Source organism: Oncorhynchus gorbuscha, linkage group LG23 (assembly GCF_021184085.1).
Source record: "Oncorhynchus gorbuscha isolate QuinsamMale2020 ecotype Even-year linkage group LG23, OgorEven_v1.0, whole genome shotgun sequence".
Lineage (NCBI taxonomy): Eukaryota > Metazoa > Chordata > Actinopteri > Salmoniformes > Salmonidae > Oncorhynchus > Oncorhynchus gorbuscha.
The window spans coordinates 20436824-20453392 of NC_060195.1; the positions used below are offsets into that span (position 1 = coordinate 20436824).

General features: G+C 42.2%; 1 protein-coding gene across 1 annotated transcript; it reads right to left on the bottom strand.

Moving 5' to 3' along the window:
* Positions 1 to 2136: 2136 nt before the first annotated feature.
* On the bottom strand, positions 2137 to 16076 carry cab39l1 (calcium binding protein 39, like 1). Its single transcript, XM_046324110.1, has 8 exons — positions 15891 to 16076; positions 14988 to 15152; positions 14528 to 14692; positions 13867 to 13985; positions 13451 to 13619; positions 13121 to 13246; positions 11251 to 11394; positions 2137 to 3031 (listed from the first exon to the last, which is right to left on the bottom strand). The coding sequence occupies exons 2-8, from the start codon at positions 15102 to 15104 to the stop codon at positions 2840 to 2842; spliced, it is 1032 nt and encodes a 343-aa protein (XP_046180066.1). The 5' UTR covers positions 15105 to 15152; positions 15891 to 16076; the 3' UTR covers positions 2137 to 2839.
* Between the last annotated feature and the right edge of the window lie 493 nt (positions 16077 to 16569).

Sequence of the window (16569 nt, forward strand, 5' to 3'; positions counted from 1 at the left end):
GATTTCCTCCAATAAATTATTCAGTTTAAAGTTTTGATCAAACATTAATGCTTGGTCTACGACAAAACAGGTGCTCTGGAATTCCTATAAATAACAGACTGTGGGCTGATTACAGTGAACGGGATTAAGCCTACAATACTACTGGACTGAATTGCACTTTTGGTAAAAAGTCCTGGAATAGTTCATATGTATTCCATTCAAGGTTTATCTATATTCAATAAATCACATTTGCAGTTAATAATTTAATCTGGGCCTGTGAAGTTGGCGTTTTTTGGGACTTGAAATACATTATTTCCGCCCCTCATCAGTGCTCGACGTGGGCAGGAGCGAACCGGAGTATAGTGCCAGCACCTCAAGTTTTCTACTGCTTGAGCTCCTGTTCCTCTTACAGAATATTAGCTCAAAAGTATTGAGGAGCTCCTGCATCTAAATGTAAACAGAACCAGCACCCAAAATGAGTACTGGCACCCATCTCAGTCAAGTCAAGCACTGCCCCTTATACTACCTTTGATTAAGAAGATTGGAGAGGTCTATACCTCCACATACATGGTCTTCCCAATGAAATTGCAATTATGAATGTAAGGCAACATTCATACTTGTGTGTCCTCTTATTCAATATGAATTGAAATTTGAGGCACCCAACTAATACATTTCACTGGAAGATTCTGGTTTTCCCCATAAAGAAAACCAGGTCCCACTCCCTGTTGAAGTTAAAACAAAACCATTGACATATTTAGCATGTATAATACAAACCACTGCTCTTTGTCCAAAATATATTGTCAAGGAAAGTAGAGAAAACAGCCCTTATGAACTCAAAACCCCATGAGGTATAAACTAGAAAATTGTGCAGACAGCATATTTTTTTGTAATCTGTTATGCAATTTAAGTGACACTAGGTAAGGCAAAATGGTGTTATTTCATGAGAATCCCATTTTGTAGTTCATCTGGACAACATACAACGTAATTATTGATTGAGGTATTGATAGGTCCTAAACTTGAGTAGAGAATTGAGGAGTGGCCAATTAGGTGCAATTGACAGAACATACTTCATCCGAATTCGATCATTATGTGCATTCTGTGGATTCTTGACCAGTGCATCTGGCTGCCTGAGAGAAGCCCTGAGAAGCAGCATGCAGCTCACAGTAAGCCCATGTTTACTAGAGTATCAGGACTGGGCAGATTTGGCTCCTCTTAAACAGTACAGTGTTACTTTCGTATTGTATTACTCGTCCCATAGATACTATGTGTTAGTAATATTGTTGGGGGGTACATCTCATCTTCATATTATTTATTGATCATTTCTAAAATAAAAAAACACCTTCCTAACCTACAACAGTTCCTAACTGCACATGAAAACTAGCAAGCGTCCGTGCCAGGAGAAAAAGAAAGAGTGCAATCATTGGGATCAATCAGACTAAAGAATGGATGGCTGCCTAAGATCACCCTGCAGCCTAGCCTGGGCCCTACTAAAACCATCTGTAGGTTCTATTATAGTCCACTAGCCTGGGCCCTACTAAAACCATCTGTAGGTTCTATTATAGTCCACTAGCCTGGGCCCTACTAAAACCATCTGTAGGTTCATTATAGTCCACTAGCCTGGGCCCTACTAAAACCATCTTTAGGTTCTATTATAGTCCACTAGCCTGGGCCCTACTAAAACCATCTTTAGGTTCTATTATAGTCCACTAGCCTGGGCCCTACTAAAACCATCTTTAGGTTCTATTATAGTCCACTAGCCTGGGCCCTACTAAAACATCAGGTTCTTTAGGCCCTACTAAAACCATCTTTAGGTTCTATTATAGTCCACTAGCCTGGGCCCTACTAAAACCATCTTTAGGTTCTATTATAGTCCACTAGCCTGGGCCCTACTATCATATCATTGATTAATGTTTTCATATAGTTTTTTTTTTACTGTCATCTCTGATGGATGGCTCCTATTAGGACAACAGTTGCTGCGGACTCACGTCTTTGAGCCTTCCATTGTCAGGGTTTGTCATTAGGAGATGGACTGAAGATAATTCAGATAATAATTACAATGACCTACTCTGACCCAGGAGTCTATCCAAAGCTAAGCAATAAACCAACATGTTATGGAATTAGTTAGGTATGGTGTCAGAAACAAGACCACTACAAAAATAAATGTTACCTGAATAACCCCAGCAAAATAATCTTTATTTTTATATTCTAATCCCTAAAATATCATATAGGACATCTGTCTTTAAAAGCTTACAAATCCATTTCAAAGTTCCTGTAAGTTTTGGGGAGTCTGTGTCGGGGAGAGTGTATTCTGTTTTGTGGACCACTTATCCTGATTTCCCAGGAAATTGCTCAGGTGTGCTACTGTGCTTATTAAAAGAGGCTAATGGTGTGTTTAAGGTTCAATATACCATCATCTGACTAAGTACATTGATATCATACCTGCTGGCTGAAATAGATCTATGGTTTAACTAACAGTTCTCGGGTCACTCCTGTTGCATGTGGGGGGGCAACTTTGTACAGTATATTGTTCCTATGTTTGAAGTTAAGAGAAGGGCAGAGTAATGGAATCTAGTTAAGTATGCTTCTCTCACGATCATTCTCTCTCTGAATACTCCAAGGCCCCAACCAAAATCACTAGCATCACCACTACCTGTGCTTTGGCGCTGTCCCCCTGCCTGTCCCCTCATTCCTCCTCTGGTGCTGTCCCCCTGCCGGTCTCCCTCATGCCTCCTCTGGTGCTGTCCCCCTGACTGTCTCCCTCATGCTTCCTCTGGTGCTGTCCCCTCATTACTCCTCTGGTGCTGTCCCCCTGCCGGTCTCCCTCATGCCTCCTCTGGTGCTGTCCCCCTGCTGGTCTCCCTCATGCCTCCTCTGGTGCTGTGGGCCTCTTCAGGTCACGGATCTGCTTGATCAGGTAAATCTTCTCGTCACAGAACTGCTCGTCCTCGGAGCGGTCTCTCTGGAAACGGCTCAGGAAGTCCACCAGCTTGGCCTGATTCTTCAGCAGGATGTCCAACACCGGCTGGGTCTTGTTGGGGTTGGCCACAAACACCTAAGACCAGACAGAACAGGGTTAATGGGGTACCTATAAATGATTTTTATGCTGCACAGAATTGCCCTTCAGGGACTAAAGATCTATTGAATTGAATGGTGCTACAGCATGACAATCTATTGTAGTTGGTCACCTAGTTAATGTACCTTAGTATACACTGAGTGTACAAAACATTAGGAACGCTCTTTTCATAACATAGACTGACCAGGTGAATCCAGGTGAAAGCTATGATCCCTTACTGATGTCACTTAATAAATCCACTCCAAATCAGTGTAAATGAAGTGGAGGCTGGTTAAAGGAGGATTTTCTTTTTCTTTCAATTTAAAGTTATTAAGTTCTCTTGTTTTTCAAATCAACCAACACAACACATTTCACAATCAGATGTGACAGGCTTAAAAAATAAGTTATATATATATATATAATACACACACACAGTGGGACAAAAAGGTATTTAGTCAGCCACCAATTGTGCAAGTTCTCCCACTTAAAAAGATGAGAGGACTCATTTTCATCATAGATACACTTCAACTATGACAGACAAAATTAGAAAACAAAAATCCAGAAAATCACATTGTAGGACTTTTAATGAATTTATTTGCAAATGATGGTGGAAAATAAGTATTTGGTCAATAACAAAAGTTTATCTCAATACTTTGTTATATACCCTTTGTTGGCAATGACAGAGGTCAAGTCTTCACAAGGTTTTCACACACTGTTGCTGGTATTTTGGCCCATTCCTCCATGCAGATTTCTAGAGCAGTGATGTTTAGGGACTTTCAACTCCCTCCAAAGATTTCCTATGAGACTGTCTAGGCCACTCCAGGACCTTGAAATGCTTCTTACGAAGCCACTCCATTGCCCGGGCGGTGTGTTTGGGATCATTGTCATGCTGAAAGACCCAGCCACGTTTCATCTTCAATGCCCTTGCTGATGGAAGGAGGTTTTCACTCAAAATCTCACGATACATGGCCCCATTCATTCTTTCCTTTACACGGATCAGTCGTCCTGGTCCCTTTGCAGAAAATTGGTGGCTGACAATACTTTTTTGCCCCACTGTATATATATTAAAACATGGATCATATTACTCCAGTGCTAGCCTCCCTACACTGGCTTCCTGTCAAGGCAAGGGCCGATTTCAAGGTTTTACTGCTAACCTACAAAGCATTACATGGGCTTGCTACTACCTATCTCTCTGATTTGGTCCTGCCGTACATACCTACACGTACGCTACGGTCACAAGACGCAGGCCTCCTAATTGTCCCTAGAATTTCTAAGCAAACAGCTGGAGGCAGGGCTTTCTCCTATAGAGCTCCATATATATGGAATGGTCTGCCTACCCATGTGAGAGACGCAAACTCGGTCTCAACCTTTAAGTCTTTACTGAAGACTCATCTCTTCAGTGGGTCAAATGATTGAGTGTAGTCTGGCCCAGGAGTGTGAAGGTGAACGGAAAGGCTCTGGAGCAACGAACCGCCCTTGCCGTCTCTGCCTGGTCGGTTACCCTCTTTCCACTGGGATTCTCTGCCTCTAACCCTATTACAGGGGCTGAGTCACTGGCTTACTAGGGCTCTTTCATACCGTCCCTAGGAGGGGTGCGTCACTTGAGTGAGTTGAGTCACTGATGTGATCTTCCTGTCTGGGTTGGCGCCCCCCCTTGGGTTGTGCCGTGGCGGAGATCTTTGTGGGCTATACTCGGCCTCGTCTCAAGATGGTAAGTAGGTGGTTGAAGATATCCCTCTAGTGGTGTGGGGGCTGTGCTTTAGCAAAGTGGGTTGGGGTTATATCCTTCCTGTTTGGCCCTGTCCGGGGGTGTCATCGGATGGGGCCACAGTGTCTCCTGACTCCTCCAATCTCAGCCTCCAGTATTTATGCTGCAGTAGTTTGTGTGTCGGGGGGCTAGGGCCAGTTTGTTATATCTGGAGTACTTCCCCTGTCCTATCCGGTGTCCTGTGTGAATTTAAGTATGCTCTCTCTAATTCTCTCTTTCTTTCTCACAGGACCTGAGCCCTAGGACCATGCCTCAGGACTACCTGACATGATGACTCCTTGCTGTCCCCAGTCCACCTGGCCGTGCTGCTGCTCCAGTTTCAACTGTTCTGCCTGTGATTATTATTATTTGACCATGCTGGTCATTTATGAACATTTGAACATCTTGGCCATGTTCTGTTATAATCTCCACCCGGCACAGCCAGAAGAGGACTGGCCACCCGACATAGCCTGGTTCCCCTCTAGGTTTCTTCCTAGGTTTTGGCCTTTCTAGGGAGTTTTTCCTAGCCACTGTGCTTCTACACCTGCATTGCTTGCCGTTTGGAGTTTTAGGCTGGGTTTCTGTACAGCACTTTGAGATATCAGCTGATGTACAAAGGGCTATATAAATAAATTTGATAGATATATCAAATTTATTTATATAGCCCTTTGTACATCAGCTGATATCTCAAAGTGACACACACACACATACACAGAACAATTCAAAAATAAATATGTATATAAAACTTGCAGCAGCACTATCAAGGTTCTTATTAGCTATTTCTAGCCTTCACTGAGACAAGCAAATCATTTGTTTTTAGATTTTACAGCACCTTACACAATGTATTCTGCTCTTTTCCCTAATCTGCCCATTCACTCTGTCCAATTTGAAATATAGTTGAGTAGTGGAGACCAGTGTCTATCAAACTTGGGCTGTCTCTTGTGGAGGTCATAAGTGAGCTTTTCAAGAGGGAGAAAGTCAACAATCTGGTCAATCCACATGTTAAATTTAGGAGAGGTATTAGAGGCCCACAATACAAGTATGCATTTCTTAGCAAAGTATGTAATAGTCATAAGCAAATTTTCTGCTGGGCATTAAGAAGATAGATACATGGGGTCATATCAAACTGTACATCTAGTATTTTCTGTGCAGCGGTATGCACACCAATATCTCTACCTGTACATGATCATTTATCACTCCAGTGTTAATCTGCAATATTGTAATTATTCGCCTACCTCCTCATGCCTTTTGCACACATTGTATATAGACTCCCCTTTTTTTCTCTGTGTTATTGACTTGTTAATTGTTTACTCCATGTGTAACTCTGTTGTCTGTTCACACTGCTATGCTTTATCTTGGCCAGGTCGCAGTTGCAAATGAGAACCTGTTCTCAACTAGCCTACCTGGTTAAATAAAGGTGAAATAAAAAAAAATAAAATAAAAAAATAGATTGCCAGGTTCTGGCAATCTCTCTACAGTTCCAAAATACATGCATATAGGTTCCACTTTCAGAGGTACATCTTTTACAGTTAGGAGACATGTCTGTTTTAATTCTATGGAGTCTCAAAGGAGTGTAATAAAATTTGTACAAAAGTGTAAATAGATTTTCATTTTTACATTAGTAGAGGAGCAGTATACCCCGTCGCAAACCTCCGCCCATAACTCAATCACTGATGGTCAGACCAAGGTCCTTTCCCCAAATTATTTTCAAATAAGGAGGAGCCTCCTTTCTCAGAAAGGAGTCTATAGACATGATATTTTGCCTTTAATGGATTGTGCTGTGACAAGAAGGGTTTCAACTTCGTTCAACTGAGTTCTAAACCTCCTCTTGGAAGTAAATGAGGAAATTACATGTCTAATATAAATGCCAAAGATTAAAGTTGGCATCCCTCAGGGCTTTTGGCAAGTCTGGGTTGCCTACTATAGGCGAGTGAGAACATATTTGGGAGGAAATTCCCAGGTATTTCTTAGTCCCTCCACGCTAGTAAGGTTTTGGCTATGTTGCCCACTTCACTAAAGTTATTAATGAATATAATTGAGCTTAGGGGCAATGAACCACAGGATTGGGCTTCTATCTGAATCCCCGTTGACTTGTCTGTTTGTGATCCATGTTAGCATGTTGCGGATTTGGGCAGACCAGTAGTATAATTGAAGGGAGGGAAGGGCAAGACCACCCTTAGATTCTGGTTTCGATAGTGTGGAAAACTTGATCCTATGTTTTTTTTTGCCCCATATACATTTGGTGATGCTTTGGTTAGTTGTTTTGAAGAAGGAAACTGGGAGATAGCATGGGAGCATCTGAATTAAGTAGTTCAGTCTAGGGAGGACGTTCATACGGATGACATTAATTCTTCATACTAAAGCTAATTGGGAGGGAGATCCAGGTTTGGAGATCGTTCTTGATTCAATCCAGGAGTGAGAGATACTTTTCCTTGAAAAGGCTATTTAGATCTGGTGTTATGAAGATCCCAAGGTATTGAAACCCCTGTGTCTTCCATTGGAAAGGACACAGTGTCTTCATAGAGCTCCGGTCAAACGCCTTCTACAGTGAAGCCAGCAGGACAGGGGTCTTCTGTGCATTTACTTGATCAATAATATCAAACGGTAAATGTTATCAGAAGCGTATCGGTCACTAATAAATCCAGTTTGGTCCGCTTATATTATTTTGGGAAGAAGAGTGTTTATAGTCTTTTGGTGAGTAATTTGGTAATTATTTTGTATTCAAACTCCAACAAGCTTATGGGCCTGAAGGACAAGCAGGATAGAGGGTCCTTGTCTTTTTTGAGCAACACTAATGCGAGCTGTGTGCATCGAGTCTGGGAGAACGCTGTTTTGCAAAAATCCTCCAGCATTGGCATAAAGATAGGGCTGAGCTGGGGCCAAAAAGCTTTGTAGAACTCTGTGGAATCCATCTGGGCCTGGGGACTTATTAGGTGGCATGGAGGTAATTGCCTCCAGGATATCCTCAGGAGTGAAGGGGGAGTTGAGATCTTCTTGGTCGGTCTCTGATAGTTTAGGTAGCGAGATTCCCTCTAGGAAAGAGTAGAGTTCTGCCTCCATGTGTTTTCTCTCAGAGGTATATAGTTTGCAGTAAAAATCATGAAAAGTTAAATTTATCTTTTTTGGGTCATATGTGACCTCGTCCTCTGCTGTTTGGATAGCCATGATTGTAAGCTCTCGGACTGCTCTTTTTTAAATTGGTAAGCCAGCAATCTACTAGGCCTATTGCTATACTCATGGTATTTCTGGTTAGTAAAGAAAATAAAACAAATTATCCCGAGTGTAGTCCAAATTTAGTTTGGCTTTGGCTGCTTTAAGTTGACTCCAGGAGGTGCTGTCTGGGGATTGTTTATGTACTTTTTCACAGCATTCCAGCTCCCTCTCGAGATCGAGCCTGTGTACTTCCTTTTCTTAAAGGAAGCATATGCAATTAGATGACCTCTTAGTGTGGCTTTAGCAGCGTCCCACATTGCGGCCGGAGAAACAGGAGAATCTTTGTTGTCGTGTGTGTAGTGGTCTATTCATGTAGTTACCAATGTATGGAACGCTTCGTTTGATAACATGGGAGGTGTTGAATTTCCAGCTCTTTGACCTCGGGCTGTTTTTGCAGAGGTCAAAGCGGAGGTGGACAAAGGCGTGATCTGAAAGTGCTTTGGGTCCGATTGTACACGTGGATAAATTTAGTCAACTCTTTGGGATAAAAATTTAATTTATACGAGAGTAGGTGTTATGGACATTAGAGTAGTATGTATAGTCCATAGATGAGCTATTAGTCTCTCTCCAGATATCCATCAGTCCCATCTCTTTAGTAAGAGAGTTCAACATCTTTGCAGATCTAGGATTTGTGGTGGGGACTTGAGATCATTTGTCTAGGGTTGGGTTAAGGGTACAGTTAAAATCTCCGGCCACCACGCCAAAGGAAACACAATGCTCATTGAACAGGGTTATCATATTTGACATGAAAGCAAGAGTATCTGTGTTAGGGGAGTATATATATGTTTAAGATAGTAAATGGTTGACCATACAGTGACCCAGTTATCAAAATAAATCTCCCCTCCGGATCAGATATGTTTTTGTCAATTACGAATGGAACATTCTTATGGATAAGTATGGCTGTACCTCTGTTTGATTTGAAAGATGAGAAATACCTGTCCCACCCAAGCTCTGCAGTGTTTGGCATGTTCGGCATCACAGAGGTGTTTTTTTAGAGCACATAGTATCTTTCTCCGTTTTATTGCATGACCGAGACCATGGCAGTTCCATGCCAATAGATTTAAGGTACTAGTCATAGTCATCAAACTTTAGTAAAAGTGGATAATAGTTACAGCTGCGTTCACATAAAAGGAAAATAAATGGTGTACATAAAATAACAATCTCTGAACACCCCAGCCGAGTTCCCAAACTATTCAACACATCCCCGTTGGATCCATTTCACCCCCGCTCAGTCTCAATTCTGTCCCGAAAAAAACGGGAACAGTTAGTAACGCACAGCGTCTCCCTACCAAAGAAATGCTTCACCCTCTCCGCCCTGCATTGAGTAAATGACAACGCAGCCCCCCGTCCAGACCACATTAAATGAGGGAGAAAATTAAATCAATAGCCCAGCCTACATATACCTCCAAGGGACATAACAGCGACAAAAGGGGGAAATAAAAGTAGGCTGAAACGTTAGTAGGCCTAGGTTAGGCTATAGAGCATATCCCTCTCAGCTAAAGGAACATAAATATAGATTGGACGGCTATAATGACATTTAGCGGGGCGGATGGGTCTTTGGATATCAGCTATATGTTGTCTTACCTCCTTTAGTAATCGCATTAATCACATTTAGTCATTGGTCTGTTTCTCATTGACCAGGATCGTCTTTCAAAAAACATTTTGCCTCTTCAGGAGTTTTGAAGTGTCGCAGGGCTCCTTGGTGAAGAATCCTGAGCTCGTTTGGGTATTTGAATCCCCTGAAGATGCCTCGGTCAATGGAGTATTTCTTCACCTCATCAAACTCACGGCGCTGTCGGCGTATTCCAGCTGACAGGTCCTGGTGTAAAGTGAGTTTGACGTTTCCCACTGTGATGGTGTTGATTTTCGCTGCCTGTAGGACTCGTTCCTTGTCGGTGAATCTCAGGAAACGTATGGTGATTCGGCGCGGAGGTTGTCTGGCTGGTGGGGACCTCAGTGCTCGGTGAGCTCTCGAGTTCTATGGGCCTGTCGGTGGACAGATGAAGTCACTCGGGAAGTTTGTCTTGCAGGTAGCGGATCAGTGGCATGTTTCCCTTATTCCTTCGCCCCCTGTTTTCCAGGTCCTCTGTTTTCTCTTCCAGATGCTCTATTTTCTTTTTAGCATATGCTATTGTTTCCATGGCATCTGTCAATAAGTTTTCCATGGATAGGATTCGCCCCTCTGCCTCCTCCAGGCGCCCCGCGTTTATGGTTCTTGTTGTTGATGTCAGGCAAAGCGTTTTCCAGGATTGTCACCTTGCCCCCTATCGCACTGAGCTGAGAGTTAATGGCATCTAATTTAATGTTGAGTTCTGTACGTTGGGATCTCAATTCAGAAAGGATGTCTTCGACAGAATGCGAGGTTGGCAATCGTTGGGCCTCGGGGCGGGAACGGATCCTCTTGCTCCTGGCTAATGGCGCTAGCTTTTTCTGAAGCTTCTTCTTGGAGGCTTTTTCCATCGCTAATGCTCGAGTCCAGGTAAAAATGTCACCTGTAGTGTCGCCTTTTGTAGCCACCATGACTTTTTTACTAAAGCTAAAGGAGTTTAAACTTGAAGTGGAGGTAAGATTAGGAATTGGAAACTACTTGTGCGAAGCTCTTAGTTCACGCGGCCATCTCGTTCAAGGGTCACGTGATCCCCCCCCAAAGAAGGATTTTTAGACAATTAAGACATGGATTGTGTATGTGTGCCATTCAGAGGGTGAATGGGCAAGACAAAATATTTAAGTGCCTTTGAACGGGGTATGGTAGTAGGTGCCAGGTGCACTGGTTTGTGTCAAGAACAAACACTGCTGGGGTTTTCTACGCTCAACAGTTTCCTGTGTGTATCAAGAATGGTCCACCACCCAAAGGACATCCAGCCAACTTGACAACTGCATTGAAGTCAACATGGTCCAGCATCCCTTTGGAACGGTTTCAACACCTTGTAAAGTCCATGCCCTGACAAATTGAGGCTTTTCTGAGGGCAAATTTGGAGTGCAACTCAAGGAAGGTGTTGTTAATGTTTTGTACCGTATATGCTAATTTCTTAACAAAATACAATACTACAACCGTATGAAGTTATAATTAAGTATTTAAAGGCATGAATATTTATGCATCCTCTATAAAGACAGAATTGTAGATTAGGGGATGTAAATGTTAATAACATGTATTTTAGATGAAGTAACCCAAAACGGTGGAAAATAGGACAGGCCGATAATGAGGACAGAATCTGCACCCTAAGCCTGCACCCTCCATGAACACAACATGTCTACACACCTTGAAGACATGGAAGGCCTCAAACTGGATGTTGCGGCTGTTGTCTCTCAGCATGTTCATCATAAGCTTCAAGTTCTCAGCCCGGCTGATGTACTTGGTCATCACAGTGAAGTTGTGTCTGTCCAGAAGAAGCTCTCCCAGGAGCTGCAAAACACTTTGTTTAGTAATAGAAAAAGGGTCATCATTGTTTTTAGGATAAGTTAGGAAGATGCAGTGCATTCTAAAAGTATTCAGACCTTCACTTTTTCCACATTTTGTTACAGCCGTATTCTAAAATTTATTCAATTATTTTTTTCCATCAATCTACACACAATACCACATAAAGTGAACAGGATTTTAGAATTCTTGCAAATGTATTTAAAAATAAATAAAACAGAAACACCTTGTTTATTTTTCAAACCTATGAGACCTTATTAATTCAACACCTTATTAACTATTCAAAACCATGAGACGCTAAATGTATCTCCGATGCATCCTGTTTCCATTGATCATCCTTGAGATGTTTCTAAACTTTGATTGGACAGGACTTGGAAAGGCACACACCGGTCTATATAAAAGCCCCACAGTTGACAGGGAATATCAGAGCAAAAACCAAGCCATGAGGTTGAAGGAATTGTCCGTAGAGCTGAGAGACAGGATTGTGTCGAGGCACATATGGGGAAGGGTACCAAAACATTTCTGCAGCATTCAAGATCACCAAGAACATAGCGGCCTCCATCATTCTTAAATGGAAGAAGTTCGGAACCACCAAGACTCTACCTAGAGCTGGCCGCCCGGCAAACTGAGCAATCGGAGGCGAAGGGCCTTGGTCAGTGAGATGACTAATAAACTGATGTTCACTCTGCTAGAGCTCCAGAGTTCCACTGTGGAGATTGGAGAACCTTCCAGAAGGACAGCCATCTCTGCAGCACTAACCAATCATGCCTTTATGGTAGAGGGGGCAGATGGAAGCCACTCCTCAGTAAAATGCACATGACAACCTGCTTGGAGTTTGCCAAAAGGCATCTAAAGGACTCTCAGATCTTGAAAAAACAAATTCTCTGGTCTGATTAAACCAAGATTGAACCCTTTGGCCTGAATGCCAAGTGTCACGTCTGGAGGAAACCAGGCACCATCGCTACAGTGAAGCATGGTGGTGGCAGCATCATGCTGTGAAGATGTTTGTCAGCAGCAGAGACTGGGAGACTAATCAAGATCGAGGGAAATATGAACAGAGCAAAGTACAGGGAGATCCTTGATGAAAACTTGCTCCAGAGTGCTCAGGACCTCAGACTGGGGCGAAGGTTCACCTTCCAACAGGACAATGACCCTAAGCACACAGCCAACACAACGCAGAAGTGGCTTCTGGAAAAGTCTCTGAATGTCCTTGAGTGGCCCAGCCAGAGCCCGGACTTAAACCTGATCTGACATCTCTGGAGAGACCTGAAAATAGATGTACAGCGACACTCACCATGCAATCTAACAGAGCGTGAGAGGATCTGCATAGAATGGGAGAAACTCTCCAAATACAGGTGTGCCAAGCTTGTAGCGTCATACGTAAGGAAAATCGACTATGTAATCGCTGCCAATGGTGCTTCAACAAAGTACTGAGTAAAGGTCTGAATACTTACATAAATTAAATATTGCCATTTTTTTTCACTTGCAAACATACATTTTTTTTGTCTTTATGGTGTATTGTGTGTAGATTGATGAGGGGAAAAACTATTTAATCCATTTTAGAATAAGGCTGTAACAATGTGAAAAAAGTGAAGAGGTCTGAATACTTACAAATGCACTGTATTTAAGTTACAGAAGAAATTCATCAATGAATCACGTGAGGTCAAAACTAACTTAAAATGTTGGGTTTGGTGACAATGATAACAGAAAGTACCTTTAGGGACTGCCGTTTGGTGACATAATTTTCGGAATGCAGTAGCTTCTCATATTCTGTAAACACCCGGTCATAATTGGTCTCAAGAAAATCTGCACACATAATCTTGTGTCTCGTGAGAAGATCCTAGCAACACATTTGAGAGAAAAGAACAGGATATTACATAACATACTAAACACAGGGGATGTACAAAGTACATCAAGCTGCTTCACACTACAGAAACAGGAGATACGTTCCTGCCCTATAGGCCATTCTGGCTCAGACAAGGCTCGCTTTATATTACGCGCTAAACACACAGGACATAAAGCCATGAGAACAGCAGCAATTTACCTTGAACGAAGCGAAAGCGTCTGAGGCGATGTCGAAGGTGGAGAACTCTACATAGCGGAAGAAGCAGTAGAAGTCCTCCGAGAAGAGAATTGTGCGGGCCAGGGGCTCATGACGCAGGCTCTCCCTTAACATCACCCCACAGTTCAGAGCCACCTCTGCACTCTCGTACCTGCAAAGTTGGGATTCATGCCACAGCTCAACACTACTGTGTGGGTGTGTTTTGTTGGGGATTAAGAATGATTCATATATTATATGTTGAGGCTGTATGCATGGGGGTCTGTAAATGAACAAACAAGTGTGTTAAGAGCCTACAATGTCACTTGATGGGTACATACCTAACAAAAAATATATAAATCCATGCTTCTTGCTTATCTAGCTGATCTAACAGATGGCAGATGGGCAGCTTTGAGACTCACCCTTTCAGCAGCATGAAGAGGATCTGTGGGTGTGAGGAGATATACTCAACCGTGGGCGTACGGGTGCCAATCTGGCGCCGCACAATGTTACTGAACAGATGCACCACATCCTTCTTTCCCTGGAGGACAACATTGAGAAACATTACATGAGAAACATTACATGAGAAACATTACATGAGAAACATTTCATGAGAAACATTACATGAGAAACATTACATGAGAAACATTACATGAGAAACATTACATGAGAAACATTACATGAGAAACATTTCATGAGAAACATTTCATGAGAAACATTTCATGAGAAACATTTCATGAGAAACATTTCATGAGAAACATTACATGAGAAACATTACAATCAATGGAGGAGGGTGATATGCACATCCCCCCCCAAAAAAAGCTGATAAAGGTATGAGAGGTCCACACACAGAATCTTGTGGCTCCCCAAGTACCTCTGCATTTGGGTGTAGGACTAAAGCACTGTGGAGCAGAAATATTCTGTGAGTGGACCTCTCAAACGGTACAATCAAACAGTGGTGTGTGTGATCGCATTGTCTTTATGCTCCTCCCTCTTCTGTATTGATTTTAACTATCCACTACTCTAGCATGAAAAATCAATTTCACCCCCAGTATAAAACAAATGGCTAGAACATTTCCCTACCTCAAAATCAATCCTCTGCAGGTTTGCAATCAGAGCAATGAGGAGGTTGGTGTTGTACAGCTCCTGGGCAAGTTGGGCCACAGCCTCCGTTTGGGGCTCCTTGTCCCCTGAACCACACAGCACCTCTTTCAGAGATGATAGGTTCTTAGACACCTCCTCTGCAACCTGGAGACAAGAAAATATGAGGGAACAGCACTTAGTTAATTAAGCCAGAAAGGGCACTCTATGCCCTATAATATAGTGAATTACTTTTAACCAGAACCCATATGAGTCTCTGGTCAAAAGTAGCACATTATGTAGGGATTAGGGTGCCTTTTCAGACACATCCAATGACTCACAACATTGCTATATGAAGTTGCAGTCTGGATGCTCATATGTGAAAGACCAACTTTAACCAACAAATGCCCAAAGACAATTCCTACTGTGCTCTCAAAACAGCAGTCCACAGGTATCGCCTGACCTTTTCACATTTTTTGCTTTCTGCCGCATCCAGCTTTTCCAAGTAAGCTACGTTCTCCTTCAGACTCTTCACAATCTCCGCAGGGTTCTTCTGAGACTTCCCAAAGGGGAACGGCATAGTGACAAGGAGATGAGTCTGGTTGTAGCGTAGAAGGCACGGCTTTCCCTTTGGATAAAATTGATAAATGATGAGCTATTACATTAATACACTGCTTTGATATTAAGAAACTACAGGTCTGACAGATCATCATGACAGCAACAGCTCTGCAACTTGGCCTTTTCCCTCACTGAAAGATTCACATTTTAAGTGATGTTGTTACACTTAACTGCACTCCATTGTAACTAACAGATCAATTCCTCTCCTGCCAATGACACTATGCATCCCTGTAGGCCACATTGTCAGTTACATAACTCGTGGTCAGATAATAGAAAACAGAATGATCAGATCCTAGCAATCAACTGGGTCAAATCTAATGCAGGCAGATATGGAGTTAGAATGCAGGTGCCTATCAGTAACGTTACTGGGCTAGTTCCCACCTATAGCCACAGGGAAACTATTATATGGGTCATAAATGCTTATCCATAGTAATATCCGGTGTGTCACTCAATACACCGTGCCAATTGGTTTATTGAGGATTCGTTTGTGCTGATGTTGGATAGCTAGCTACTTTTCTTTTGGCTAGCTACTCTACAATTGTCAGACAGTTGCTAACGTTAGCTGTTAGTTGGCTTTCTTGCAAGCTAACAGTCAGGATAACTAACGTTAGGCAGCTAGCTGTCAGTGGAATATAGATTAATACACAAATTAAAGGAACGAGCGATTAGCAAACTCGCAGCTGAATTGCTAGCTAGCGAGTTTAGCAAGCAAGCTAACGTTAGTACGCTAGAATTTTTTGACACTCACCAAGCTTAGAAGGCGACCTCGAGTTTTTTTTATATCCTGTGGGAAGTGTAGGATATTTAAAGGTAACTTATACTACACCTATACACCACACCTATTTAAGAACTTCATATCTATTTTCTCGTGACCTAAAAAGTATTTCTGCTGGCTAATTATTGTCAGGCAACTTCCCTATCTCCTAGTTCTAGGGAAGAGGGGCGGGTATGTTATGACATACTATTTAAACCAATCAAACCGAAACGATGGAACGACACGCCCCCAAGTACCCGAACCAAAAGAAATGCAACAAAGTTGCATTGATGTGGTTAAATGTATCAAAAAGTATAATTTCTTCCGATTACAGGAACAAATGTATTTATTTGAGGATACATTATAGCACAGCCTGGTCATAGACTAGACGTAACCAGCCATAGCAAGTATTTATGTACCAGTTGCAATAAACTTGGAACCTTATTTGAAAAGCTTAAATTAAGTGGTATCAAATACTAAAGACCTATTCACACCTGAAAATAAAGTGTCTTTGCAGCTATTATAGGCCTACGTAATGACAAAACAGTATTGGCAAAACATATCCATCTATCTAAGAGTACTGACATTTTCTAAGATGCAGAAACCAGGTTGTCCAGTTGTACATGTATGCTGTTTAAATAACTCATATTCTTACAAATACTTATTGGGGGCA